Source organism: Helianthus annuus, chromosome 10 (assembly GCF_002127325.2).
Source record: "Helianthus annuus cultivar XRQ/B chromosome 10, HanXRQr2.0-SUNRISE, whole genome shotgun sequence".
NCBI lineage: Eukaryota > Viridiplantae > Streptophyta > Magnoliopsida > Asterales > Asteraceae > Helianthus > Helianthus annuus.
The window spans coordinates 172,757,692-172,785,634 of NC_035442.2; the positions used below are offsets into that span (position 1 = coordinate 172,757,692).

At 36.4% G+C, this 27,943-nt stretch overlaps 2 protein-coding genes across 3 annotated transcripts; both read right to left on the reverse strand.

The window, feature by feature from the left end:
• Positions 1-3,875: 3,875 nt before the first annotated feature.
• LOC110883352 (adenylate kinase 5, chloroplastic) lies at positions 3,876-14,379 on the reverse strand. Of its 2 annotated transcripts, XM_035978801.1 has the most exons (18): positions 14,077-14,379; positions 12,858-12,959; positions 12,632-12,760; positions 12,411-12,545; positions 11,794-11,940; positions 10,648-10,722; positions 10,467-10,557; positions 10,299-10,348; positions 10,047-10,211; positions 9,163-9,243; positions 7,501-7,639; positions 6,626-6,705; positions 5,990-6,055; positions 5,825-5,854; positions 4,824-4,933; positions 4,582-4,719; positions 4,239-4,268; positions 3,876-4,133 (listed from the first exon to the last, which is right to left on the reverse strand). In XM_035978801.1, exons 1-18 carry the CDS (start codon positions 14,293-14,295, stop codon positions 4,103-4,105), a joined length of 1,818 nt encoding a protein of 605 aa, XP_035834694.1. In that variant the 5' UTR covers positions 14,296-14,379; the 3' UTR covers positions 3,876-4,102. The 2 variants fall into 2 exon arrangements, with proteins under 2 accessions (XP_035834694.1, XP_035834695.1); XM_035978802.1 differs by lacking the exon at positions 3,876-4,133 and having other exon boundaries at positions 4,235-4,268; positions 14,077-14,376.
• A 2,768-nt stretch (positions 14,380-17,147) lies between these two features.
• LOC110886645 (O-acyltransferase WSD1) lies at positions 17,148-26,910 on the reverse strand. The gene is made up of 7 exons (XM_022134469.2): positions 26,660-26,910; positions 25,896-26,447; positions 25,637-25,703; positions 24,334-24,449; positions 19,301-19,510; positions 19,069-19,206; positions 17,148-17,511 (listed from the first exon to the last, which is right to left on the reverse strand). Exons 1-7 carry the CDS (start codon positions 26,885-26,887, stop codon positions 17,347-17,349), a joined length of 1,476 nt encoding a protein of 491 aa, XP_021990161.1. The 5' UTR covers positions 26,888-26,910; the 3' UTR covers positions 17,148-17,346.
• Positions 26,911-27,943: the final 1,033 nt, after the last annotated feature.

Below are 27,943 nucleotides of genomic sequence, written 5' to 3' on the forward strand. Positions count from 1 at the left end.
CATACCAAACTCATAGATATTTTTATATCTAATCTAATACTTGAATACTTGTCCACAAAGTTTTAAACATGATTCGAAGAAATAAGTGATTTTTCAAGTTCAGAGGGGGATATATGAAATTGTTCATATTATGATACTCGACTATCAGATTGTTTTTTATACTTGGTAGCAAATCTGTCAGATACCCATTGCAAATTATTTATCAGGTTCACGGGTATCATTTGCGGGGTGTAACCAATTATGATCTTGTGTGGTTAACATTTACAGGTTGGGTTAACCATTAACCGAAATTCGATCTTAAACTCACCTTAAAAGCAAAATTGAAATTACAAATACTTAAATGCACTTTTAACACTTATATAGCTTTAATAATTTCAAGTTTCTGACAAATTCAGCATACCATATTTCATACTTGGTTTAGATACGGGTAACGAGTTTGAGTGGTTGAGCGGATATCACCTAACACCATACCCATAGTAGACTCATAGATGTTTTTGTAACAAATTTATACCCGAATACTCATCTTTTATGTTTAAGATATCAATTTTTCCCCTTCCATTCAAGTTTTTAACAAAATTATGAATAACACATGATTAGTCCCTGACCAATATAAATGAGACACAGCAGGACAACCAAGTTCCAAAATATATATTTCTACCCCTGTTATTTTATAATTTACAGTTTAGTCCTTGGCATAAGAACTAAAAAACCATAATGATTCTCTATATACCAAGCACAGAAGAAACATATATCAGAGAGCATAATGAAACATACAAAAAGATTTAGAAGCTCATTATATAACCCTACAAAAAGTAATTTAGAGTACTTTAGGCTAACTTAATGGTTGTGTTTTTTCACATCACACCCTTAAATAATACCCTTGCATTAATATAAACACATGTGACATACCATATATTAAACAGATGTTATGCGAACTTCCAAATAAAAAGTCACGTCCTCTACCAAATAACGGTTGCATCTCTAAAATTGAAAGTGGGCGAAAAAAAAGGTTTTGAAAAAAATGATCACAAAATTCAAAAGATTGCGATGGTTGAGAGCATTCACATCCAAATAATCAAATTGTGTGTGTGATGTTTTTAAAATATAAAAAGTATAAAAAATGGTTGTGAGTGGATGAGAGAGAAAATGTTACTGTTCATATGTATATTTGGAGGGACGCTGTTCACCCCCTATAATTTTTTAATATATTTTGAAAATGGTTGTGAGTGAAGGAGAGAGAAAATGTAATGATAAAAGGTATAAAAAATATTATTTAATTAAAAAGGAGAAAAAAAATATAGTGTTTTTTAGTATAATTTAGGGTAAAAATATGGTGAAATAGATGTGAATGCTCTCGCAGAAACTCCCATTTCCCACCAATACAAAATTCGTAAAAATATAGTAAGTCACTATGCAAGAAATAATATTTTAAACATGTTTTTTTTCTTTTCCTTTTGTTATTTTCTGTCTATTTTTTTACTTTCTTTTTTATTTGATTATTTAACCAAACAATGTTTGAAAGGTTAACTTTAATATATTTTTTATCATGTAATCTGTAGGACAACCGTTCACAAAATAAATAAAATAACAATTTTATTAATAAACAATCTGATTGCAATACATAAAGTGGAACAAAAGTAAACTGAAAGAAATTACAATACAAGAAATGTAAATTAAACTAAGAACAGAATACAAGAAAACAACGGTGACTGAGGCACGTGAAGATCACGCTTCGCTTAAAACAGATTTCGGGCCACCCAGGTGAACCCGTCTGTTTCCCAGGGTACAACAGCCTAAGCAGATTGTACTGCCGGGATTAGCCTAGCACCTGAAAAAAATACCTGAAACAAGAGTGCGTAGAGATTCAAGATTAAGGAAATTGTTTGAAACTGTGCGTGGTATGAACCATACGAATTTCAGTGTGTCAAAAACAAAGCACAAAGCTTTGTATATATACTGGTTAGAATTCGTAACCATAAAGCACGGTGAATTCTGAAACTTATAAAAATAAATTTTAGAATTCAATGGCATAATGAATTCTGTAACTCATCATTTGACTTGTGGAATTAGAACAGTCTCTAGCTGACAACACCAGGCCAAGACGCATCTAAAGAATACTAAAGGCGTCTCCAAGCGTGCAAAGTGCAAAGGGCGTCATCAAAGCGCCACATTGCGCCCATCGCCCTCGTCCCGGGCCCGTGCACGTGTCGGGTGCTTTGCACCCTCTTGGCTACCACTGGGTGTGAGTTGTCACACAAGAATACATTCGTGTAGAAAGTTCTAATTATAAATACACAAAAGATTTATCTCTCCACCTATGTGGGACAAGCTCAATTTCCCACATGTTCATGGTTCCAACACACAAACTTAATGCACAAGATCTCTCATTTATCTTGGCTTATTTATTAAATATTCATTATATTAACTCATAATATAATATTATTTTTTTTAAAGTAAACTTCATTAGAAAACCGAGAACTCCCCCAAAACAAAACCGAAACCCAGGACAAAGTTATAATATTATTTATTAAATTTCCAACATAATCTTTATACACCTTCCAAAAAGTTATGACCCCTCAATTTATTTTTATCATGTAACTGTCATGCGAACAATCGCATTGGTTCCAGCGGCATGTTGATCTAATCGCAAACTTCAAAAATAAGGGATATGTCGGTTCGCATGAAAATCACATCGGGTCATAAACGAAAAGGCATGCTCGCTTGATTATTATTGGTTAGATTTGGTTGCATGTGTTGAATTGGGTTGTTAAGTACACACAAAAGTGATTTGAAAGAAAGGATATGCTTATTCTTAATTGCCAACCCCTAAGGCTGAACAGTATGGTGACAGGATCTCAAAGATCACTACGAGCCCTCTCCTATCATTTTTCTTTCCAAAAAAAATTCATGGTGGATCAGGACGAGAATGAATCCGGTAATCCAGGACATACTCATCCTGGAGCTTATGCTCCCCTCCGGGGAGGGGGTTTTTATAGAGAGAGGTAAGTCGAGGGTAGCCTCCCGCTTGACCGATTTATCGGAGTCGGAGGAAGATCTCTCATCCGATCATCCTGAACACGAAGGGGCTGATGGGGTGACGGAGAGGACGTCGAGAAGAAAGAAAGGAGGCCCACCTGTTTGCTCCGTCGCAAACGGCTGAATTCGGACGATGGGGACGGGACGGGGGGGGGGGTGACGATGGGGACGTGACGTCGCCGAGGGAGGACGGGGCTGAGGACGGACCACACCGTCCAGCCTAATGAAATACGGACCACACCGTCCAGCCTAATGAAATAGTTGCAAAAAAAATACATTGACCAAGATTTGTGGCATTGCCAACCCATGATCAAATCACACTTACACTATTAATTATCGTGTTTAATAAGCTGAAAAGTATATGCATAATAGTCTACTGTTTACATTCAAACATCATATACAAATATATGTGTGTATATAAAGAGTGCGATGTGTGTGTATATATATATATAGAGAGAGAGAGAGAGATGAAGGGGTGGGTGAGAGCGCCGCCACCACCACCAACTGAACATCGCCATCGCATGTAGCGGTTGTGAAAGTAATGAACAAAATCATTAGTGTGCATTTTACTTAAATTCTCAAATTTAACCTCTAGGTATAAGAAATTACAACTTACACCTTATAGTTTGTTCATAATTATAATAAACCCAAAAATTTAATAAAACAATATAACCAATGAAACTAATACAAATATTAGTATCATTAGAATTATTTACTGATTTATTTATTAAAGGATCATAGCTTATTGTTAAAAAATATTTATTAAATAGAATGTTTGGTATATTACGATAATCAATTAAGCAATTTTTATAAAGTATTATACTCATTTCGGATCCGACATATAAATTCAATATTTATAATCAACATAGTAAAGACTTTCATTATCAACATACATCCCGCTGCAACGCGCAGGGTAACGTTAACTCGTTAAATTTACAAAACGTATCAAAATCTAAGAAAAAAATGTACATTTAGATATTTTACAGGAGATGCATAAAATGTTGCTTCATATTCAACTGTTTTGTTCTTGATAGTAAGTAGACATTTTCTTTCAAACAATATGTTTCTATGTTGAGAGTATGCCACTCAAGAAACCCCTGAAAACGACATCACCATTAATCAATCAGCTTTAAAAACCATAAATAAGTAAGTTTTGACTTTTTGAATAGTCAAAGTTGTTGAAGTACAATGGAAAATCTTACCAGAATCCTGATGACTTCTTAACTTTATCTCTGCAATAATATTTTAAAGAGTTAATTACTGTTTTCGTCCCTGTGGTTTGTCAAAAATCACTATTTCAGTCCATTAGTTTAAAAATTGCGATTTCAGTCCCTGTGGTTTCACTTTCGTAACCATTTCAATCCATTATTCTGTTAAGTACAGGGACTGAAATGGTTACGAAAGTGAAACCACAGGGACTGAAATCGTAATTTTTAAACTAATGGACTGAAATAGTGTTTTTTGACAAACCACAGGGATGAAAACAGTAATGTGATGAATATTGAATATGATAAACGGTTTACGATAATTGTATGCAAATTGTACCTTGTTCGTCCTTCAAACGCATCATTAATTTCATCACCAGTTGGTCTACTAGGAAACGTTGACAAAATGACGTATTTCTCCTTCCCGTTTGCATCGTTTACCCTTTTGAACAGCTCATACCTATATGGATAAGCCATCCTGTATGTATATACGACGCAAGATCATGGTCAATTTAGGCGTTTTCTTCTTAAAAAAACATAAGTTCACACAAAAGTAGACTAAAAAAGAAAATGTACATTCACCTTAAAGCACCCATAATCGGATATTGTGTTCCTGCGTAATAAAGAAGCCGGAACTGGTAGCACATTTCAAAAGATGCAGCATACTCTAGTCTTTGTTCTCGACCCATAGTCTATCAAGGTGGTAAGTCAACTTATAAATTCACGTAATGATTGGACTAGATACTAATAGGGGTGTAAACAAGCCCAGAGGCTCGAGAGCTACTCGGGATCGGCTCGGTTAAAAGTTGGAATGAGCCTAGCCTTAACGAGCCCGAGCTCAAGCCTGAAATACAGCTCTTTTAATTATCGAGCCCGAGCTCGAGCCTGAAATATAAAGCTCGTTTACGCTCGCGAGCCTAAACAAGCCATTTTGGTCCCTGAGGTTTGGTTACTTTTGCCACTTTAGTCCAAAACTCAAACCTTTTGCATCTGGGTCCCTGTGGTTTCAGTTTTATTGCCATTTTGGTCCAAAAATGAAATCAGGTCATACTTGTCTTATAAAATCCTGCAATTTTGTCATTTTTGGACCAAAATGGCAATAAAACTGAAACCACAGGGACCTAGATGCAAAAAGTTTGAGTTTTGGACTAAAGTGGCAAAATTGACCAAACCACAGGGACCAAAATGGCAGTTTACTCTTTTTTATATATTATTATGATAATGATGATTATAACCCAGCCCTTAAAAGCCCAAGTTGGTTTCAACTTAGGCCCATATGATTTAAACTAATAACATTGGCGAGCCGAGCTTTGGCTCGTTTAAGCGATATCGAAGTGAGTTCGAGCCGAGCTTTTAGCTCGTTTGAGTTTGTTATCAAAATAGCTCGAGCCGAGCTCGAGCTTTGGGTTTTACTCACGAGCCAAGCTTGAGCTCAAATAAATAAACTCGAATCGAGCCAAGCTTGAGGTCGAGCTTCATAAAAACATGACAAGCCGAGCTCGAGCAGTGGAAGGCTCGGGCTTGGCCCATATCGTTTACACCCTCTATCATACTAATGTGCCACATAGGCTCTTGGAACTTACCTGCATAATACCACTTGAAGCCGGTAAATCCTAATCATAGAAATTGAAGAGGAAAATTAGTACCTTTAAAAAATAATTTACATTTAGATTTATTTAATTCAAAAGAGATTACCGAGCTGTTATGATATATAATAAAAGAAATAGTAATTGAAATTGTGGACCAACCTTGAGCCTAGGATTAATGAGAATGACTGGACGACTGCCAGCAGCATTAGTCATCGCTCTTAGATCCTGCATTACCGCACATGACGAAATGTCAATCTTTAGGTTTTACACGAGTAAAGTACACGGATAGTCCCTGTGGTTGTCTAAAATTTTGGATTTGGTCCCTAGCTTTCCAAAAGCACACGGATGGTCCCGGTGGTTTGCACTTTGTAACACATTTAGTCCCCAACTTTTGCCAAAAGTACATGGATGGTCCCTCTGGTTTGCACTTTATAACGCATTTAGTCCCTAACTTGGACCTCCTGAAACCTTTAGATTTCTTGGCTGGGGACTAAATGCGTTACAAAGTAGAAACCACAGGGACCATTCGTGTACTTTTGGAAAATTAGGGTCTAAATCAAAAATTTTGGAAAATCACAGGGACTATCCGTGTACTTTGGAGCCAATTTCAACCGATGTAGGCAAGATAAAATTACAAGAAAATATCTTAAAAAGAAAACGGGTCAAATGGGTTGATATTGCGTGCATTATTTTTTATAGCATAAAAAGTTCTAAATCATTTTATTCAAACATCTAGATAAATTTAAAAAAAAAAATACAATTATTGTAATCATATTTGGCACGTTGATTATTTACATCGATGATGCAATTTCCCATAGCATTTTGAGGAGCCACTAAAATGAAAATGTCATCTACTTCATCAACCTCCTTGCCACCTACAGGACACCAGGGGAAGTATGATTCCGCATTAACAATTTAACTACTTTCTGCTAGGGCTGTTCAAAAAGCTCGCGGCTCGGAGTTCGCTCGAACCTCGCTCGGATTTAGCTCGGAAAAAGCTCGCTCGATTTGGCTCGGTTTAAAAGTGAGCCGAGCCGGCTCGGCTCGGTTAGAAAGTGAGCCTAGCTCGGCTCAGCTCGTAACGAGCCGAGCTGGCTCGGTTCGGCTCGCTTTGTAGCTCGGCTCGGTTTAGCTCGAATTATTTTACTTATAATAAGTTTTAATTTTATATACATTATAATATATTACAAAAAAACTGATTATTATTTACATGTATATAGGTTTGTAATTTGATATTTATGGCATATTTGAAGATTGATTACCATACTAATGAACTAATATTGTATTTTATTGAAATTAAAACTTATTTTGCGTTGTTAAACTTGATTTTGGTTTGAATTGTATTAGGTTGAACTTATTTTGAATATATTCTTTTAAATTATTGAATAATATTTTAGGCTATTAAATTTTAAGAGGTATATATTAGTTTTTTTTTTATAAAATCGAGCCAAACCAAGCCGAGCCGAGCTAGCTCGGTTTAAAACCAAGCCAAGCCCGAGCTTAGATTTTCAGCTCGGTTTCAAATCCGAGCTGAGCCGAGCCAGCTCGGTTTATAATCGAGCCGAGCCTGAGCTTGGCCTGGCTTGGCTCGGCTTGGCTCATGAACAGCCCTTCTGCACGCACGATAAACCTTTAAAAATTCACAATTAACTAATTTTTAAAATCAGTACCTATTGAACCAATGTTTATAAAGTTCCCCATTGCACCATCATTACCCCAATCCATAAACTCCAAAATCTTTCGGGTCCCTGCAAGCTGCAACGGCATTCCTGCAAGTGCTCCTTCTCCCATTGATCCTTGAACAGAAACCTGCATTGTTGTTATTTTAATTTTTATTCAAGTAAACTGCCAAAATGGTCCCTGAGGTTTAGTCACTTTTGCCACTTTAGTCCAAAACTCAAACCTTTTGAATCTGGGTCCCTGTGGTTTCAATTTTGTTGCCATTTTCATCCAAAATCAAAATTTGGTCAGATTTTTCAGTTAACTCTTTTTCCTCCCTTTTAATGAAGGGCAAAATGGTATTTTTAACGTTTTATTATAACAAATTAAAAAAAAAATCTGACCATTTTGCCCTTCAGTAAAAGGGAGGAAAAAGACAAAAAAAAAAAAAAAAAAAAACTGGATGTTAACTGAAAAATCTGACCAGATTTTGCTTTTGGATGAAAATGGCAACAAAATTGAAACCACAGGGACCTAGATTCAAAAGGTTTGAGTTTTGGACTAAAGTGGCAAAAGTGACCAAACCTCAGGGACCATTTTGGCAGTTTACTCTTTTTATTTTAATAATACCTTAAATGAAAGGTTGGTGGCTTTTGCCACCGACCCTTTCTACCCTTAAACTTTGTGACAATGTCAAAACTAACCCCTCTAACTTTGTAAATGTCACTTTGACCTCTTCAAGCAGGGTCGGCTCAACCATTTTGGTAGCCTAAAGCAAATTCAAAAACTCAAGGCCTTTTTCCAAAAAAAAAAAACACTATTTGAGAAAAAACCCTCTTTTACCCGGGCTTGGGACCGGAAAATTAAACTAAAAGGTTTATTGTTGGCGAAGTTAACTTATTATTTTTTGTATTTTTATATATTTTTTGTATGTGTAAAGATAAGTTTAGCCCAACGCAAATATCATATATATTTTTTTAAGTTGAAGGCCCTATTAATTTGGAGGCCTAAAGCCCAAGCCTTAAAATACTTGGGCTTGGGCCGGCCCTGTCTTCAAGTTTCTAAAGTTTCGAGTTTACTCTAAAACTGATTTCTTACATTTTATTTTTTTGTATGTATCGGTATAAATTCGAGTTCGTCTATGTTTTAACGTAACTTTTGTTTGGAAACTAGTCGGGTCAATTATATAATGTTTTATTTTTATGTACATTTTGAGTTGGACTACGCTTTGACGTAAATTTTGTTTGGAAACAAATCGGGTGAAACATAATACGTTTTCATTTGACGGTATAAATTTGAGTTACTATACGTTTCGACGTAAATATAGTTCGGGAATGAGTCGAGTCGACTCGACTGTAGTCTATATACTTTATCACGCCGCGTACGACGCCAACGCAAATGTTTATTTTATGTACGTTTTGAGTTGGTCTACGTTTTAATGTAAATTTTGTTTGGAAACAAGTCGGGTCAAATATAATACATTTTCACTCAACGGTATGAATACGGATTACTCTACGTTTCAACGTAAATTTAGTTCGGAAACGAGTCGGGTTGATTGTAGTCTATAACTTATCATGCGGCGTATGGCGCCGCCGCAACACGTGGCGGGTAAAAAAACTAGTTATTATTATATATAAAGTTTAGTAATAATTACAAGTGGAGAATAAACATACCTTGACACGCTTTCCATCATCAGCAAATGAAAGAGCAAGAACACGAACAAGTTCCATTAAAGTACCTATCCGATACACATCCTGTTTATAAATAGTTAAGCACATAATTTTTTTTTAATCCAAGAAGATAAGTAATTGAAAAATGATAATCATTAGGGCTGTAAACGAACCGAACGAACACGAACAAGGCTATGTTCGTGTTCGTTCGTTAAGGAAATTAACATGTTCGCGAACTGTTCACGAACGCATACCGAACATAAGTTTATGTTCGTGTTCGTTCGTTAAGGAAATTCAGTTGTTCACAAACAGTTCGTGAACACTGGTCTCGAACACAAATGAACACAAGCAAATAGAAATGAACGCAAACGAACATTTAACTTGAAAATAAAAAAGTAAAAATATTGTTATCCTTAAACATTGAATATAAGTAGTTAAATACAACCATCAAATGATAAATCAAAACACAAGAAGTCTACTACACCACCAAAAGAGATGAATCAAGTTTAACTAACTTAGCATAATTAACCCCAAAAATGTTTTAGAATGTCCAAATTTTAGCTAACTTGGAAAAAAAAACAGGGTTTCAAGTTTTCAATATGTTTGGATAAAAGGTTTATTATTTATTATTTTTTTCATATAATCAAACGAACACGCACGAACGTAACGAACATATTACCGAACGTTCACGAACGCAGTCGAACGAACGAGACCTGTGTTCGTGTTCGTTCGTTAAGCTAACCGAACGAAATCTTTTGTTCGTGTTCGTTTGTTAAGCTAATCGAACGAACATAAACGAACTTCCCGCCGAACGATTCACGAACTGTTCGCTGAACGTTCGGTTCGGTTCGTTTACAGCCCTACCGATACTATTAATCATTTCTCACCTGCTCAGGGTTCAGCTCAGGAATATTGATCTCCACTTTTACTCGAGTTTTTCCATCATTGATAGCTCTTTGAGTTGCTTGAAGCACATCATCGTAAAAATATTCCCTAATTTCTCTCGAATGAGGAATGTTATTTAAGTTGGTGGGAATCCCTCTCCAGTTTTCCTGTAAAAGAGATTAAATTAATAAAAAAGTATAAATAAAACTAATAGACATAAAACTATAAAAGGATAAGATAGCATAACCACATACCTTGGTTGCAGGTGACTTGTTGAACTGGCTGTTAAGTTTAATAGCGTTTTCTGGTTATAAAAAGCAAATTATAAATTTAACAAAAAGTTCAAAACATACGATGCATTAGCGTAAAGCCGTAAACTAATGATATATTCATTTCAAACGTCAAAGTCCGTGTGAACTTGCCTGATTTCTTTGTCTCTTTTTCTTTCTGGATTTGCAATAGCATAGAGTTTATTTCACCAAAAACTACATCTTTAGGACGGTTACCATCAATCTGTAAGAAAACACATACAAAAATTATAATATAGCACTAGTTAATTCAGAAGAGACAGATCGGTGCGGATTAAAAAAAAAAAAAAAAAACCTTCTTTAAAAGGTCCGAATATGTGGATAATATTGCTTCCACATTCTGCTTATAAATTTGTAGACGCGATTTAACCTAAAAGAGAAGAGAGACGTTATCATTTAAATCAACTGTAAATAACACAAATGACAATTTCGACCCATTTACATACTATGCAGTTAATATCGGTGATATATCGGTTATCGGTCTCCATGTAAAATATCAGTGTAAAAAATCGGTCAGAATATTGGTACCGATATTATTGGTGATATTGACCGATATTTGACCAATATAACCTATATTTGACCAATATATCACCGATATTTGACCAAGATAGAGGATCATGTACATTATTCCAGAAGTGTGAGAAGTGTATTATAACACTATATATAACACCATATAAACACCGTATAACAATATGTAACACCATATAACACTATATATAACAAATATAACACTATAGTTTGTCTGATAGCATGTCTATGTTAGATGTATAGTGTTATATATTGTTATATAGTGTCATATAGTGTTACATAGTGTTATATGATCTTATATGGTGTTACATAGTGTTATACAGTGTTTATATGGTGTTATATAGTGTTATATATAGTGTTATAATACATTATACACTTCTCACACTTCTGGATTAATGTACAGGATCCCTACCCATTTGACCAATATAACCGTTATATCACTGAATTGTTAGTTATAAATTGCTATATATAAAATTTTTGCATGATATTAAAATTACCGATATCTCACCGAGATAACCTATATCTCAAATATCGGTCCTTGACCAATATCGGATATTTTACCGCATTAACTGCATAGTTTACATATGAGTGGGGTGTGTTTTATCTCAAACATGTCAACTTGGAAATTTTAGCTAATAGGGGAACGGGTAAAATGTGTTAAAAGTCACCAAAAGTCTATCTTTAGTATACCCAACCTTCTAAATGTTTATTCAAAAATTTAGGTTGTGTTTGTAACAATTATTTACATTACATGTAAATAACTTTTTCAGAAATGAACAAAAAATGTTTGCTGGTCAACTCACACCGGCCCACTTTACTCATACAGACAGTGACCCTTTTTAATCCGATCCCGCTTTAAACCGTTACCCAACCCGTCTATCTTGTCATCCCTATACAGATAATGAATATATGCCTTTTCTTCTGTGTCATCGGCCCGGGTTATGAGTCTTGCTTTGACTTCCTCAGTTTCTGGAGGGAAGTTTTTTATATGGTAAATCTTCCCTGTTTCAGGGTCCAGCCTTCTACCGACACATCTGTCTATTAGAATTTCATCGGGAACCTGTGAATAAACTGCGTATTGTTAACATTAAATCTGAAATATATTCATATTAAATGGCCATTTTATTAGAAGAGTTAAATGCCATTTTAGCCCCTGTGGTTTGGGCCATTTTGCCAGTTTAGTCCAAAGGTTTCATTTTTAACCTGTGGGTCCAAAAAGGTTTCACAGTTGCCATTTTAGTCCACTGGGTTAACATCATCTATTTTTTCTGTTAACGAGAAGGCCAATTCGGTCATTTTATATGGCTGAATTGCCCTTTTAGTTAACAGAATTACATACAAAATGACCAAATTGGCCTTCTCGTTAACAGAAAAAATGGATGAAGTTAACCAAGTGGACTAAAATGGCAACTGTGAAACCTTTTTGGACCCACAGGTTAAAAATGAAACCTTTGGACTAAACTGGCAAAATGGCCCAAACCACAGGGACTAAAATGGCATTTAACTCTTATTAGAATTATGTACACATACATCTAGAGCAACGAAGATATCTGGTCTTATCTTCATTTTCTCCAGTGATTGCGCTTGGGCAAAACTGCGCGGAAACCCATCTAAAAGCCATCCTTTTTCTTTTGCATCGTCTCGTGAAAGTCGTCCAATTACCATCTGTAAATTTAAAATGTTGGTAATTACAGTTTTTATTCTTAGAAGCGGAAAATGCAATTTAAGTCACTACAAATATTATATCATACGGTGGTGACAACTTCATCGGGAACAAGGCGTCCTGAATTCATGTACTCTTTTGCTTGATTTCCGATCTCAGAACCGGCAGCCACTTCACTTCTAAGTAGATCTCCGGTTGATATGTGCACCAGTCCGAACTAAAGGACAGAAAAGTAACAGTAATAACTAATCATCCAACAATATGAACATTCAAGGTATAAACAAACATAAAAGAATTTTAAAAATTTAACTAACCTTTTGAACAATCATCTCACACTGCGTCCCTTTGCCTGATGCAGGTGCCCCTGATATCATAACTTTTAAGGGCTCGTTTTGAGAGCACCTTACCTTCAGACCCTATTGTTAACAATTACATTTTAGTATTTTACACCATTAATATCCCGATATATCAGTGATATATCGGTTATCGGTCCCCTGCCGAGATATCGTTGCAAAATATCGGCACCGATAATATCGGCGATATTGACCAATATTTGACCGATATTGGACCGACGTATCACCGATTTTCCCGATATCAGTACCTTTTTTCTTGGTTCTACCATTTGTCTTTCTTCTTATTGCTGCTATTAGTATTTTAAGTCTTAATTGTTAGTTGTTATTGTTAAATGTTAGTATTTTACGTCTTAGTCAATTCCTACATGCTACAATTGTTAGTGTTTAGCTAGTTGAAAAAGGTTAATTTGTTAATGGTAGGAGAGTATATCGAATTGTTAGTGTTAAATTGCTATATATATATATAGGGCCAGGATCATTTCAGAACCATAAATATTTACAGAACTCGCAGAACTCCTAATAAACAATCTTTTATATATATATATATATATATATATATATATATGGCCAGGATCATTTCAGAACCATAAATATTTACAGAACTCGCAGAACTCCTAATAAACAATCTTTTTATTTATATATATATATATATATAAGTTTCGCATGATATTAAAATCACCGATATCCCACCGATATCTCACCGCGATAACCGATATCTTAAATATCGGTCCTTGACCAATATCTGATAGTTTACCGCATTAACTACTTAGCTGTTCACAGGCATGCATTGTAAAATTAATTTTAGAAAAATGTTATGATATATTCACTGAACTTTTAGTCATATACTTCTAGTAAAAACATGTTGGTTTGACCTTGCATGTCAAAGGGTGTCTCCTGTTTATAAATTGGGGATTTCATTCCCTTTTTTTCTAACTAAATGTGAAAGCAAACTCTCACAGGCATTTTCACAAACATGTGGTATGCGTATTCAAATTCACCAAGATTGCATGCAAAATTACAAACAACAAGAGATCAAAAACATAACAAACCGACAATTTCATCAAATAAACTTCCAAAAACAATGATTCATCATCGGATTACACTCCCATTAAAGATCTCCATACCGAACAACAAAAAGCATTAACCTTTCAACAAACATATACGAAAACTATTCACTAACCTTGGTTCTTGGAGAAGGATTGAAATGGGTATGCTTATAAACATGAATCAAAGGGGAATTTTGATGGAATTGAGAAGAAAGGGAAGGTGATGAAGACGATGATGATGATGATGATAGTGAGTGAGATGGGGGGTGGAGAGTGTAATTAGAAGAGAAAGGAGGTGGTGTGAATCGATTGTTATGGCAATTGAAGGAAGAGGTTGCAGCGTAATTCAACATGATGAAGATGAATGATGATCAACAGAAGCAGCTGGAGGAAGTTAACAGAGAAACTGTCACCACAGATCCTAGAATATGTTGAGAATGATATATTTTTGGCCACTTAATTATTATTATTTATTATTATTTTATATTATATTATATTTATATTTCAGATAAATATATTTATTTTGTTTTTTTATGTTTTTTTCTTTGACGGCAAATTTGGAACACTGACGGACAACTGGAGTATTATCGTGTTATCAGCAGAATCATCCGATCATATCCATCTCCCATAGGCTATATATATTGTTTTTTTTATGTTAAATCCAGAATAATAAGGGGGTGTTTGGCCTAGTTTTTTATTTTTTGGCTTATGCTTATATTTTAAACTAGCTTATAGCTTATTTTCTATCATTTGATAAGCTCTTTTTAATGTGTTTGGATTAGCTTATAGCTTATTTATATCATTTGCCCTTACATAAAGAAGGTTTCTTCAAATAAGCTAAAAAACCATCATCAAATAAGCTTATTCAAATTAGCTTATATAAGCTAATAAGCATAAGCTTAAAAAGCTAAACCAAACATCAAATTAAGCTTATTTTGTAAAAAAAAGCTATAAGCTTTGTTAAAAAAGCTAGGCCAAACACCCCCTAAAACATGATAATGATAAACTACGAATATAAAGTTACAAGTAGAATAAAGAAAAAAAAGAGTGTTTGTTGGTTTTATAGGGATATTGGATTTAAATAACTCAACTTTCATCAATTGGTCGATAGTACTCACAACTTTCGATTTGTACCACATCATTCTCTACTTTTCAAATTATTGGTCGATAACACTCTCAAACTAACTGAACCTAACCCAGTTCGTTTTTTTGCTAATGTGGCACTTGTGTGTTGACGTGGCATTGGAATTTTTGATGACATAGCAGCTGAGGTGTCATCTGACGTGGCTTTTTTTTATGATGTGGCATCTAACTTGGTTTTTTTTTGATGATGGGGCATCTAACTTGGTTTTTTTGATGATTTGACAGCTGATGTCAGCAAATTGGGTCAGTGTTAGGTTAGCTTGGGAGTGTTATCGGCCAATAAGTTGAAAGTTAGGAGTGGTGTAGTACAAATCGAAAATTGAGAGTGCTATCAGCCAATTGATGAAAGTTGAGGTTAGGTTTTCTATTTTGTGAAATTCACATTAAAAGTTAGGGAGGTAAAAAAGTTAGTGAAAAGTTTGTAGCATCGATATGTTTATAGAATCAGTATAATAACTAAAGGAATATTTGAGTAATCTATAAAATTAGTTTAAAAGTTGGGTGATTAAGAAAAATCAGTATGTTAGTTAGATGTTATATGTTAACCCCGATAAGGTTATAAAATATAATCAAGAACATAATTTCCAACATATACATTTCCAAGTTAAGGAATAGTGTCAGGCAGACAGCTTGTCTGGCACTTCCCTATTAAACCAACTTATTTTTAATTTAATTTTATTTTTAGATTAAAATTACGCTTTCGTCCTTTGTTTAAAATTAATAGTGTCAGACAGCTTGCCTGTCACTTCTATTTTGGACCAACTTATTTTTCATTTAATTTTATTTCCAGATTAAAATTACGCTTTCGTCCTTTGTTTAAAATTACGTTTTTGCCCCAGCTCAAAATAAAATTATAATTTTGCCCCTAGCTCAAAATTACGCTTTTGTCATCGGTTAAAAACTCACTTTTAATTTTGTTCCCAGTTTCAATTTACGATTTCGCCCTCCGTTTAAAATTACGTTTTTGCACCCAGTTTAAAATAAAATGTTGCTTTTTCCTCTAGCTCAAAATTACGATTCTGCCCTCACCTCAAAATTACGTTTTTACCCACAGTTCAAAATAAAATTATATTTTTCCCCCTAGCTTAAAATTATGATTTTGCTCTCAGTTTAAAATTATGATTTCGCCTCCAGTTCAAAATATAATTTACGATTTTGCCCTCTGTACAGACATAATGTTATGAGAGAAAAATATTCGGGTTACTGCCCCGCAACGCGGGAGGGGCAAAAACTAGTATGCATACAAAAGTGTGATTTGATGTCATAAAATGCAATTCTAACTCAAAATTTGTGAGTCCTTTAATAATATAAAATAGTTTACCAAAATTATAGTTTAGTGATTGAATTTTTCTTTTTTTCAAAAGAGTGTTATTATGTGCTCAGGTTCATTTACGAACACATGCAATATCGTATAGAGTTGGATAATATCACACTAGTAAAAAAACAATTTTCTTTAAATTATTAGATTAAAATGTTACGGGAATTAGTGAATTATATGCTAAGATTGTAGAGCCAAGGGGATTTAATTGCTTGTTTGGTGTTTGTGCTTTGTACATATTGATTGCACTATTGATTATTACGGGTTAATAGTTACGCAAATGTTCATGATGGTTCTCTATCTCTAACGATCGACCGTTTATTAGCGTTGTTAAATATATGTAAAATAACCAAATTACCCTTTATTATTAAAAAAAACATATATATAAAATTAATTAAATTATTAATAAATTCAAATGGACCCATCCCACATTCTCTAACACATCAACTTGCAACGCCCTCCCCTTTATAAAATGCATACCAGAAGAAACATTAGGCAATAAATTTACAACTATTAGGATCAGAAACGTCAAGAATCAATTGTGCAATATATGCAGGGCACGGGGACCAACCAAGAAATTAACTCTATAAATTATAATATAATGGTATTTAACACAAGGGTGGGGTTCGGCTACAAAGTCTATTTTTCCTACAAAGTGTACAAAGTCTTAAAACACAATTAGTCTATGGTTGTAGAAATCGCTAGTCGTTATTCGGCTGGTAAGGTAGTGACTAGCGATTAATCGGAATTAATTAGAATTACTCAGTAATTAATTGTGATTAATCGGTGTCTAGTCACGATTTTTACAACCATTGAAATTACTCTAACTAAAAACAACAAATTATAAAATTTGTGTTTTATTTTTAAGATGAACACACAAGATACATAGATTTAGCAAGTAATACATGTATATAATAATTATCATTTCTAATATTTTTACTTATTACTTGTTTTTTATGTTCTCTCTTAATAAAGCGGTTGTCTTGATTAGGTGAAGGGATTCCTCAAGATCATCACACAATCTATGAGGGTCTGGTATGGTTTCTTCGTCTGCCGATATCACAAACATCATTTTATCCATGTAAGTCAATATATGGATCATTAGTGCCTGCAACAATATTTTTGTTAATTATGTTAATCATAAAATTCTATAGTCTATACAATTTAAATCGAAGATCATCATCATCATCATACTCAGTATATTCCACCAATAGCAAAAATAAGGTAGGGTCGGTAAGATGTAGACAGTCTTACCTCTACCCCGTAGGAATAGAGAGACTGCTTCCAGTGAGACCCCCGACTCGATAGTAGTTTTGCATCAAGCTTTGAACATAAGGCACATAACACTCAGCAATTGAGACAAACGCTAATTAGTGCATGTACTCCCTTGTCTTTCGGCTATCAATGCAACCACATGATGCATAATTAACCATCCCCTCTTTTAATATTATTTTCACAAAAATGTACCCCTTGTCTTTCGACTATCAATGCAACCAATAACACCCAAAACACATTGTTTATGTTTGATGGTTGACTTTGCTTATGACCAAATAACTCTCTAATTAATCAACGATGAGATTTGTTTAATGTGTCACAACCATCCACCACCCTTTAAGTTAGGATTCATCAACCTTCATGAGGTGTATATCCACGCTATCTTCTTAAACAAGACACAAGTGACTCTAAAACCATTTGCAATTTCCAACCCTTCGTATTAACAGTTATTAGTTATTACCCTCTTGGTCTATCAAGAGCCCATGACTTTGTTACTGATTACTTCGAGGACGACGAATTCATAAGGGGGGGGGGGGGGGGTTGCGACACTTTAGGCAAATCACACATCAATTGTCCAGAAAAAAAAAAAATGGTTAACAAGGAATATTTAACATCAAATAATGCTTCTTATATGCTTTTGCTATAGATTAAAGAGGAATTGCATAGCTAAACATGATTAGAAAAGAGAATTTTACAGGATGTTTGACCTCTTAGAAAGTCTTTACTATGGTGGTAATAAAAAACACGAGAAATATCATAATGATTATAGAGGAATCTTAAAAAAAACCAATCAAGTCCTTTAGAATAACTAGTTAGAGGAAATTTGTATATTTCATATACTTGTAGGAAGGAGAAAAAAACTAGGTTAAATTTACTTGTTTACATTTTTCTTATGCAATTAGACATCTTCACACATGTATGCATGCATACATATATGCATTTGCACATGCATATATGTGCATATATATGTGTGTGTATATAGAGAGGGAGAAGAGTTTGTCTACAAAGGACATTTTTTCCTACAAAGTGTGAGAAGTCTATGCAGGCACTGGCACTGTGTTTTAAATTTTAGGCATCATGTTTTAGATTCTTTTGGCATTGTATAATATAGAAAAACACCAAACGCAACCATATAAAACACAATGAAATGTATTCTAGACATGAAATCTTAAAGACCATGCGAATAAAGTTAATCAACGTGTTTTAAATTTAATGACTGGAATACATATAATTGTGTTTAAATTACTACGTTTGGTGTCTTTCTATATTATACTATGTCAAAAGAATCCAAAACGTCATGCCTAAAACTTAAAGCACAATGTCTGCATAGACTTCTCACACTTTTATATAAAAATACCCTTTGTATGCACGTGGTTATAGGTATACTTACGTTAGGTTGTCCATAGCAACTAGGAGCAATGTAAGTGAGATCATGACCATAAAATGTGATTTCTTGTTCTGGTCCAGGCACATTGCTGAACCACAAGGTTGTATTAAAGAACACATTGTGGTTTAATTTTCCTACAGCCTGCACATTTACCATACAAGATTAGCAATTTGTTGGTTTTCATTTATGACTTGCATGATGAAACAAGACACTACTTGTGATTTTACATACTCACCTTAATCCCAAACAACTTGAGGACCAAGTAAACAACAAAATAAGTGTACAAAGGTTCCAAAGAGGATTTTTTTCGATCAATGACCGCCTTGGCTTCTTTCACATAGTCTAACGGGTTGCTTTTAAGTCCAATCGCGAAAGGGAGTAGCACATACCCTATTTGGTTGCCCCAGTGGCCCATATTCCCGGTTTTCATTGTTTCAATGAGAGTCTAGCCATGCACCATAGATAAACAACAATAAATCTAGTTAGTGTGTGAAGAATATTATGGCTCTATTGACTTGTTCTCATTGATTTACATCTCAATATATACAAAATACAATCCCATAATTTAGGGAATAACTAACAATATAATCCTATCTATATTTACATGATATATATCTATTACACCCCCGCAGTCGAAGCAAGAGGTGGGCGAATGTTGAGACTGGAGCGGAAGTCGTCGAAGAGAACCCGAGGTAATCCTTTGGTGAAGATGTCTGCAATCTGAAGTCGAGATGGGGTGTGAAGAATCCGTATCGTGCCACGTTGAACCTGCTCACGCACAAAATGGATGTCAAGCTCAATATGTTTCGTGCGTTGATGCTGAACGGGATTACTCGACAGATAGATTGCACTGATATTGTCACAATAGACTAAGGTGGCCTTGGAGAGAGGTCGACGCAATTCTAGAAGAAGATTGCGGAGCCAGCAAATCTCAGCTACGACATTAGCAACTGCACGGTATTCAGCTTCAGCACTAGATCGCGAGATGGTCGATTGCCGCTTAGAAGACCAAGATAGAAGATTTTGCCCCATGTAAACGCAATATCCCGAGGTGGAGCATCGGGTGTCGGGACACCCGGCCCAATCAGCGTCGGTATAGGCCCGGAGAGAGATATCCGAAGACGATGATAAAGTGAGCCCATATGCTGCCGTGCCTTGAATATAACGAATAATGCGTTTCAATGCCTGCCAATGTTCAAGGCTCGGATGATGCATGTGAATACATATTTGCTGAACCGCATAACTGATATCGGGCCGAGTAAACGTGAGATATTGCAGAGCACCCGCAAGGCTTCGGTATAACGTGGGATCTTCAAATGGGGTACTAGATGTGGCGGCAAGCTTAGGTTTCGTATCGACCGGTGTACTGACCGGATTGCATGAAGACATACCCGCACGATGAACAATATCCAAGGCATAAGATTTTTGAGAAAGAAACATAGACTGACCGGTTCGAGAGACCGTAATACCCAAGAAGTAGCTAAGAGGTCCAAGATCTTTCATGGCGAATTCAGCCGCGAGGCTGCCCATTAGTTTCACCCGTAGCGAGTCGGTAGAAGTGGTGAGTATAATATCATCGACATAGATCAGTAAATACGCAATGTCACCCCCGTAATGATATGTGAAAAGAGAATTGTCACAACGACTTTGCACGAAGCCCATGGAAGTGACAAAATCCGTAAACCTTTGGTACCATGCCCTGGGTGCCTGTTTGAGCCCGTAAAGAGACTTTTTGAGACGACACACGTGGTCTGGATAGTCGCGATGGCGAAAACCCATAGGTTGATACATATATACAGTCTCCGTAAGATTTCCATGAAGAAATGCGTTGGTAACATCGAGTTGATGAATGGGCCAAGACTGTGACAGTGCCAACGTTAATACTGTCCGAATGGTGGCCGGTTTAACAACCGGACTAAAAGTTTCCCCGCAATCAACCCCCACTTCCTGATTTCGACCGTCACACACAAGCCGTGCCTTGTATCGATCTAATGTGCCATCGGACCTGTATTTATGACGAAAAAGCCACATGCTACGAATAATATGCATGTCAGGATGTCTCGGGACAAGTTCCCAAGTCCCATTTTTAATTAAAGCATTAAATTCGGTCTGCATGGCATTGAACCATTCCGGTGTAGATAAGGCAACATTGGGATTCTTTGGTATAGGTGCGATGTGGGTGGAGGAGAGATTGAATATATGTTTGGGTTTGGAAATACCCGACATGGCACGGGTGTGGATGGTTCGTTGAGGTGGAACAGGAGGTGTTGGGTCCGAGAGTGGGCTAGGGCATGGGCTGGTAGATGAGGGCAGTGGGTTGGGGGGCGAGGTATCGGCTAGTGATTGGGCCGAAGGGTTAGGTTGGGCTGGAGGAGAGGTATTATGTGAGGGGTTGGTGTGGGCCGTAGGAGTAAAGGGTTGAGGTTGGGCCGGAAGAGGAGAAGGGGAAGATTGGGCCGTAGGGATGGGCGGTTGCGAGTGGGCTGTAGGGGTGGGTGGGTCTGTTGTGTAGGCCAAGGGAGCGGTTGGAGGTGTAGCAGGTGGGTCGGTTGGGTGGGTAGACTGGCGAAGGTAAGGGTGTATAGGGGTGTCAAGGAATTGGTATGAATGAGATGGGTGTTTATGTGGTTTGGAAAATGGAAATATGGTCTCGTCGAAAAGGACATGGCGGTTGATGGTTATGGTTCGGGTCTTGAGGTCAAGGCATTTGTACCCTCTATGGTTCGAAGGATAGCCAAGGAATACGCATGGGTAGGAACGGTAGGCAAGTTTGTGTATGGTCGTATGGGGTATAAGGGGATAGCAAATACACCCAAACACACGTAAGTGGTCGTAAGAGGGCAAGCACTTGTATAGGCGTTGGGTGGGGGTTTGAAAGTCAAGTGTTTTGCTAGGAATAATATTTAATAAATATGTTGCGGTTTCAAGGGCGTGATGCCAATAGGTGTTTGGGGTTGACGAGTGGGCCAACATGGTACGCATTAAATTATTGATAGTGCGTATTTTGCGTTCGGCTTTACCATTTTGGGAAGAGGTATGTGGGCAAGAAAAACGGAAGTGCATGCCATGGGTGGTGCAAAACGTATGAAATTGGTTATTGGCATATTAACGTCCGTTGTCACATTGAAATTGTTTAATTTTGGTACCAAATTGGGTGTGAACGAAAGTGGTGAATTTAGTGAACATAGCATAAACGTCAGATTTATTGGCTATAGGGTAGGTCCATAAAAAGTTGGTGTAATCGTCTAAAAATAAGACATAGTACCGGTGTCCCCCATTAGAAATAATGGGAGAGGTCCAAACATCACTGTGTATTATATCAAAAGGCAAACGAGTACTTGTATTAGAAGCAACAAAAGGAAGTCTAGTATGTTTCCCAAAAATACAAGCACGACACACTTTATTGTTTAAAGAACCACAAGAAATTGAAGATGAAGTTTTTAAAGTTTGTAAAATAGCTGGGCCAGGATGACCGAGCCGTTGATGCCAGATGTCTTGAGAAGTAGCTGCAAAAGTGGATGCAGTGGTGAGGTTGGTGATGTTGGACGGGTTGAGAGTGTAAAGGTCCCCCGAGCTATTGCACCGTAGGATAGGTTTCTTGGTCTTGAGGTCCTTCACAGTAAAACCATAAGGGTCAAATTCAACAGATAAATGGTTATCAGTAGTGAAACGACGTACAGAAATAAGGTTTTTAACGAGATTAGGAGCGTATAAAACGTTATTTAATTTAAAGGGTGGGAAAGGTGGGGGGAGGGTGATGTTGCCTTGTCCGAGTACCGGAATGGTTGTGCCGTTGCCAACAATAATGTTGCGAATAATGCCAGAATTAAAAAGAGACGGAAACTTATCAGATTGAGGAGACATTGTACCTGACGCGCCGGTGTCCATGGTCCATGAAGAGTCGTTGTTATGGAGAGCCAAGTTGTAAAGTGCTTGTGCTATATCAGTGGGAGAATATCCAGCAGCATACGTTTGGGCCGAGGAAGTAGTATTCGGTTTTGGGCCAAGAATCCCTTGGGCCGATTGATGTTGGGCCGCTGGATCAGGAGGTGGATTGGAAGGATAGGGGCATGGGGGAGGAGACCACTGGGCCCAAGAAGTATTTGGCTGTGGTGGGGGGTAGTATCCGGCCCAAGGAGGTGGCGGCCAGTAGGGTGTGTGGTAATTTGGGTAGCGGCCCCGACCGTTAGAGGAACGACCACGTCCGCGGCCTCGGCCACGGCCTCGGCCACGACCGCGATCAGAACCGGTGTTGTTTCGGGTTTCGGATGGGGGGCGGCGGGGTGAATCGGTGGTCGTGTGGAGAGCCGTGCCGGCGGTTTGAGCCGATATCTTTGCTTGAGCGGTCTTCCGTTCTTCAAGTTGGCATAGACGAGAGCGCGTGTTGTAGAAGTCCGGGAGCGGTTGGGTTTGTTGCAGAATGAGGGAGATGCTCTCATATTGATCGGTAAGCCCGGTGAGGATCTGAAGGACAAGCTGATTCTCGGATATGGTGGAGCCGAGACTGATGAGTTGATCGTGAAGAAGTTTCATATGTTGACAATACTCGGTCATGCTGGAGAAGTTTTCGAGTCGCGAGTTGAAGAACTTGTTTTGTATGGTGATGGTGCGAGCAGCTTGATTGTCAAGAAAGAGATTCTTGAGACGGCACCATGCGTCATAAGCGGTAGTGTTGGTGGTCATGATGGTGTGCATGAGATCTTGAGAGATAGTACCGTAGATCCATTGGAGAACAATGGAATCGATCCGTTCCCAAGACTCAAGGTAGTTCGGTTTGGTGGCCGGGGCTTTTTCTTTTTCTTTGTCAGTGGTTTCTTTGGTTGCGGAGGAGGATGCCGTATCCTCACGAGGTTGTAGGTGGTCGAAGCATTCATATGCTTTGCAGTGGAGGACAAATAGTTCGGCCCAAGTGTTATAATGCTCAGTTTGACTATCAAGGATCAAGGGAATAGAGTTTTTGATGTTGTTTACGGTGACAGCAGGGTGGATGGGAGGGGAAGCCATGGCCGGCCGAGAAGAAGAAAGAAGCGGACGGCGATGGGGGAGAAAAAAAATAGGGTTAGGGTTAGGCTCTTGATACCATGAAGAATATTATGGCTCTATTGACTTGTTCTCATTGATTTACATCTCAATATATACAAAATACAATCCCATAATTTAGGGAATAACTAACAATATAATCCTATCTATATTTACATGATATATATCTATTAGTGTGATCACTATAAATATGAATATATACACATATACACAAGGAAATGAACTCACGTCGATCCTGGTGGTTGCTCTTAGGTTGAAAAAGAATGTTGCACGAAGGCGAATGTTTTTTGGAATGAAGTTGGTTTTATCATGACGATCTGTCCTATCGACATCCCTGATTTCACCTGAAACCATAACAAATATGGTTTTTTAGCTAAAAGAACCGGTGTTTTACCCGTAAATATCGGTACCGCACCGGTACCGAAAAATGAAAAAAGTGGGCACCGGTACCGGTACCCGGTATCAAATGCTCATCCCTACTTCCAATTACGACATTGTGTGTTACTCATCGCAAGCATATGAAAATAGTGTGCTCCTTGAGTGTTACCGCACGAACTTTGGCCGTAAAAGTTGTATCTTTTTGTATTATTTTTTTAGATATCACATAAACTTAAAAGGTTATAAAGAAAATAAAAATCTTTAAAAACTTAATTTTTATTCTTTATTAATACTTCTAAAGACCAAAAATAATAAAAAAAATGTTGAAAATCTATTATTAAAAACTTAGAACTATTAAACCTTGGATTTTTAAAAAAATATTTAGAAACTTATATTTGAATTCTTTATAATACTTAGTTTTTTCCCTTTTTTAATCTTTTAAGAAAAAACAAAAACCAAAATACACGTGCATATTTCTAAAAAGGTAAAAAGTCTAACTTTTAAACATATTAAAACTTAAATTTATTAAATTTTATTTTAACCTAGTCGCTTTCAATTCAGAATAAAAAATAACTAAAAAAGGTTGCGACAATAAAATAAAAAAAAATCCTTGCAACGATAATTTAAAAAAGTTAAAACAAAAAAAAAAAAACAAAAAAAGAAGTTAAAACTACTAAACACTTATGAAATAAAAAAATAATGGGTTTGAGTTAAAGATCTACACTCAAGTGATGAGTTTTGATTGGCAATTTGTAGCACTTTTGATAAAAAGTTAAAAACAAAAAAAATAAAAGAAGTTAAAACTACTAAAAGAGTTCTGAAATAAAAAAAAAATAAAAATAAAGGTTTGAATTAAAGATCTACTACTCAAGTGGTGAGCTTTGATTGGTAATTTGTAGCACTTTTGATAAAAAGTTAAAAACAAAATAAAAACAAAAAAATAAAATAAAATAAAAGTTAAAACTACTAAAGACTTCTGAAATAAAAAAAAAATAAAGGTTTGAATTAAAGATCTACACTCAAGTGATGAGTTTTGATTGGTAATTTGTCAAAGGATATTTTAAGGTAGAAAAAAAGTCAATGGTTATTTTCAATTTTTAATTTTCTTAGGTGATTTTCCCTAATATAAAGTCTTAAATGAATCAAAACTAACCGTATCTGCGATTTAAGTATGTAGATAAACCTGCCTGAGTGACTCCAAGTGCAACATCATTCAACGTCTGCAACATGAATACATCGATCGATCATGTTAGGGGCGGACCTACTCTAAAGGTTGGGGGCGGTCACCCCCTTAAAAAAATCAGTGTATTCGTTAGGCAAAAATTTTGATCGCCTCCCTTAAATGTTTGTTTGCCGCCCCAAAAAATAAATCTTAGACCCGTCACTAATAACGTTACATATTATTAACTCACCACATTCATAGCGTCCTTCACAACCTTAACGTCGGCTAAGCTAACAGTCTTGCGAACAAAACGCCGAGGTCTATTCTCAACGCCCATGCTGCCTTTTAACGGTGTTTCGGTGTCTTTAAGAAACAACATTGTGAAAATAAACATCATAACCGCAACAATGGAGTTCCAAAACACTTGTAGAGGAGACCAAAAGCTAGTAAACTTGATGTAACCCGAGTTTTTGCTAACAGGAAGTGTCGGCAAAGCATTAATATCGGATGATTGACGCGTATTAGAAAGAAAAAGTGTCATTAAAGACAAACCGTCGCCTAACGAATGGTGGAAACGAAAAATTCCCGTCCCTTCGTCTTCAGCCGTCTTGATGTCAAGAATGTGGAAATCCCATAAAGGTTTCGAGTTGTCGATGGGAGATTTGCTGAGGTTTGATATGTAGTCATCCACAAACTTGTCCGGAAACTTGATGTTCGGATCTATTTTTGGGACTATTACATGGTCGTCGAAGTTAATGTTTGTCGGAACCCATCGGATGCTCCCTGTTTCTTTGTCGAAAACCTTAAATACCGACGTTCATGAAAATTTTTAGAAGTCATATAACTATAAACCATATATTTGTTAACGAAAGAATTCAAAAAAGAAAAAAAAAACTAAAAAACTAAAAAGATTTTATGTGTAAGATAATAAGCATTCTAATATTCAATAAAGTTAAAAATAAATATGTGTACGCTAATAAGCATTCTAATATTCAATAAAGTTGTTAAAATTACCTGCAAACTCGAGAATCGAGGATGCCAGTTGAGAGAATGAACCGTATTGTGTTTGACGACATCAATGTTGATCTTGGTTTTGCACCCCATTATGGTTATGACATAGACATTGGAACCAGGTTCATGGAACAACCGAGCCATAGGACTCAAAGGTTGATGTTCTTCCCTAAATCTTGGACCATCTTTGGTCGTGGTTTTGATATGTCGCATACCTTTTGAGGAATCCATAAATTATGTTTCTTGACACACCAACCATTTGCTTATAATATCTTATTATTCCATTATGAATTATAGTTTTTTATAAAATAAAGTACCAGAAGAAACGAATCATTGTGTTTGGCCCAACGGCCCCAACTAGTATCTAAGCAAGCCTAATTTCTAGCACTTGATCAAGACCCATTGCTAACTTGACTTGTTTATTTTCTTTGTTTATTACATTTTCTCAATACCAAAATATCATGCAAAACAAAAATGAACAATTTAGGTCTTCAAAATGTAAGAAGTGTACAAAGACACAATTGATTGCAAAATATAACACAATGTTGAGTAAAATACAACACAATGCCGAGGAATATAACACAATGAGTCGCAAAAAAGACACAATGGCGCAAATATACAATTCTACAAGTTTAACTTGGTATCAGAGCTAGTGCTCACAAGTCACAACCCACTGAAAATCGTCATCAGCTGGGCGGCCGGCCTCACTAGGGATGAGCTCGGTACTGAAAATATTAGTACCGAAGTTCGCTAAATGTGGGTACCATACCGAAAATGTTTGGTACAATACCGGTATTTGAAGGCAAAATTCGGCAAAATATCGATACCAAAAACGCAAAAAAGTGGGTATCGATTCGGTACCGAAAATAATTCGATAGCGGTAGTTGTTATCAAATGCCCATCCCTAATCCTTAGCGCTACAAGTCACGAAAAGAAATTAACAGTGGGAAAAAGGTGGAAGCACATCGCGATGCACACTACAGATTTGGGTTGCATCTGGTTCTTAATAGTTTAGTTTTTATATTTTGAAGCTAGAGTCGCTCCCAAGCTTAGCTTGTGGGGGAGTATTGGTCTAGGTGATATAGTATAGGGACCAGATGTGTATTATGGTGTCCTAGATAGACACACCTCTTATGTAACCCTAATAATATCATCACAATCTAATACAATCTACAAGTTAAACTCTTATAAAACACTTGCCAACTAAATAGGTTAAAATGGGCGAGCAACATCTACAACCATTGCTTGTCTCTACCACCTAATGGTTGTCGTCGTCATCGCCACCTT

Bases quoted from the DNA above. Each gene is read 5' to 3' on its own strand.
- LOC110883352 (XM_035978801.1), bottom strand. From the start codon at position 14,295: ATGTTGAATTACGCTGCAACCTCTTCCTTCAATTGCCATAACAATCGA. The intron at 10,558-10,647 runs GTTTTTTTTTTT...GTTTTCTTACAG, and splicing joins ATTCGGACCTTTTAAAGAAG to ATTGATGGTAACCGTCCTAA. The intron at 4,934-5,824 runs GTAAGTTCCAAG...CCACCTTGATAG, and splicing joins CTTCAAGTGGTATTATGCAG to ACTATGGGTCGAGAACAAAG.
- LOC110886645 (XM_022134469.2), bottom strand. From the start codon at position 26,887: ATGGATTCCTCAAAAGGTATGCGACATATCAAAACCACGACCAAAGAT. The intron at 24,450-25,636 runs GTTAGTTTTGAT...TTATGGTTTCAG, and splicing joins ATACTTAAATCGCAGATACG to GTGAAATCAGGGATGTCGAT. The intron at 19,207-19,300 runs GTGAGTATGTAA...GTAAATGTGCAG, and splicing joins TCAAGTTGTTTGGGATTAAG to GCTGTAGGAAAATTAAACCA.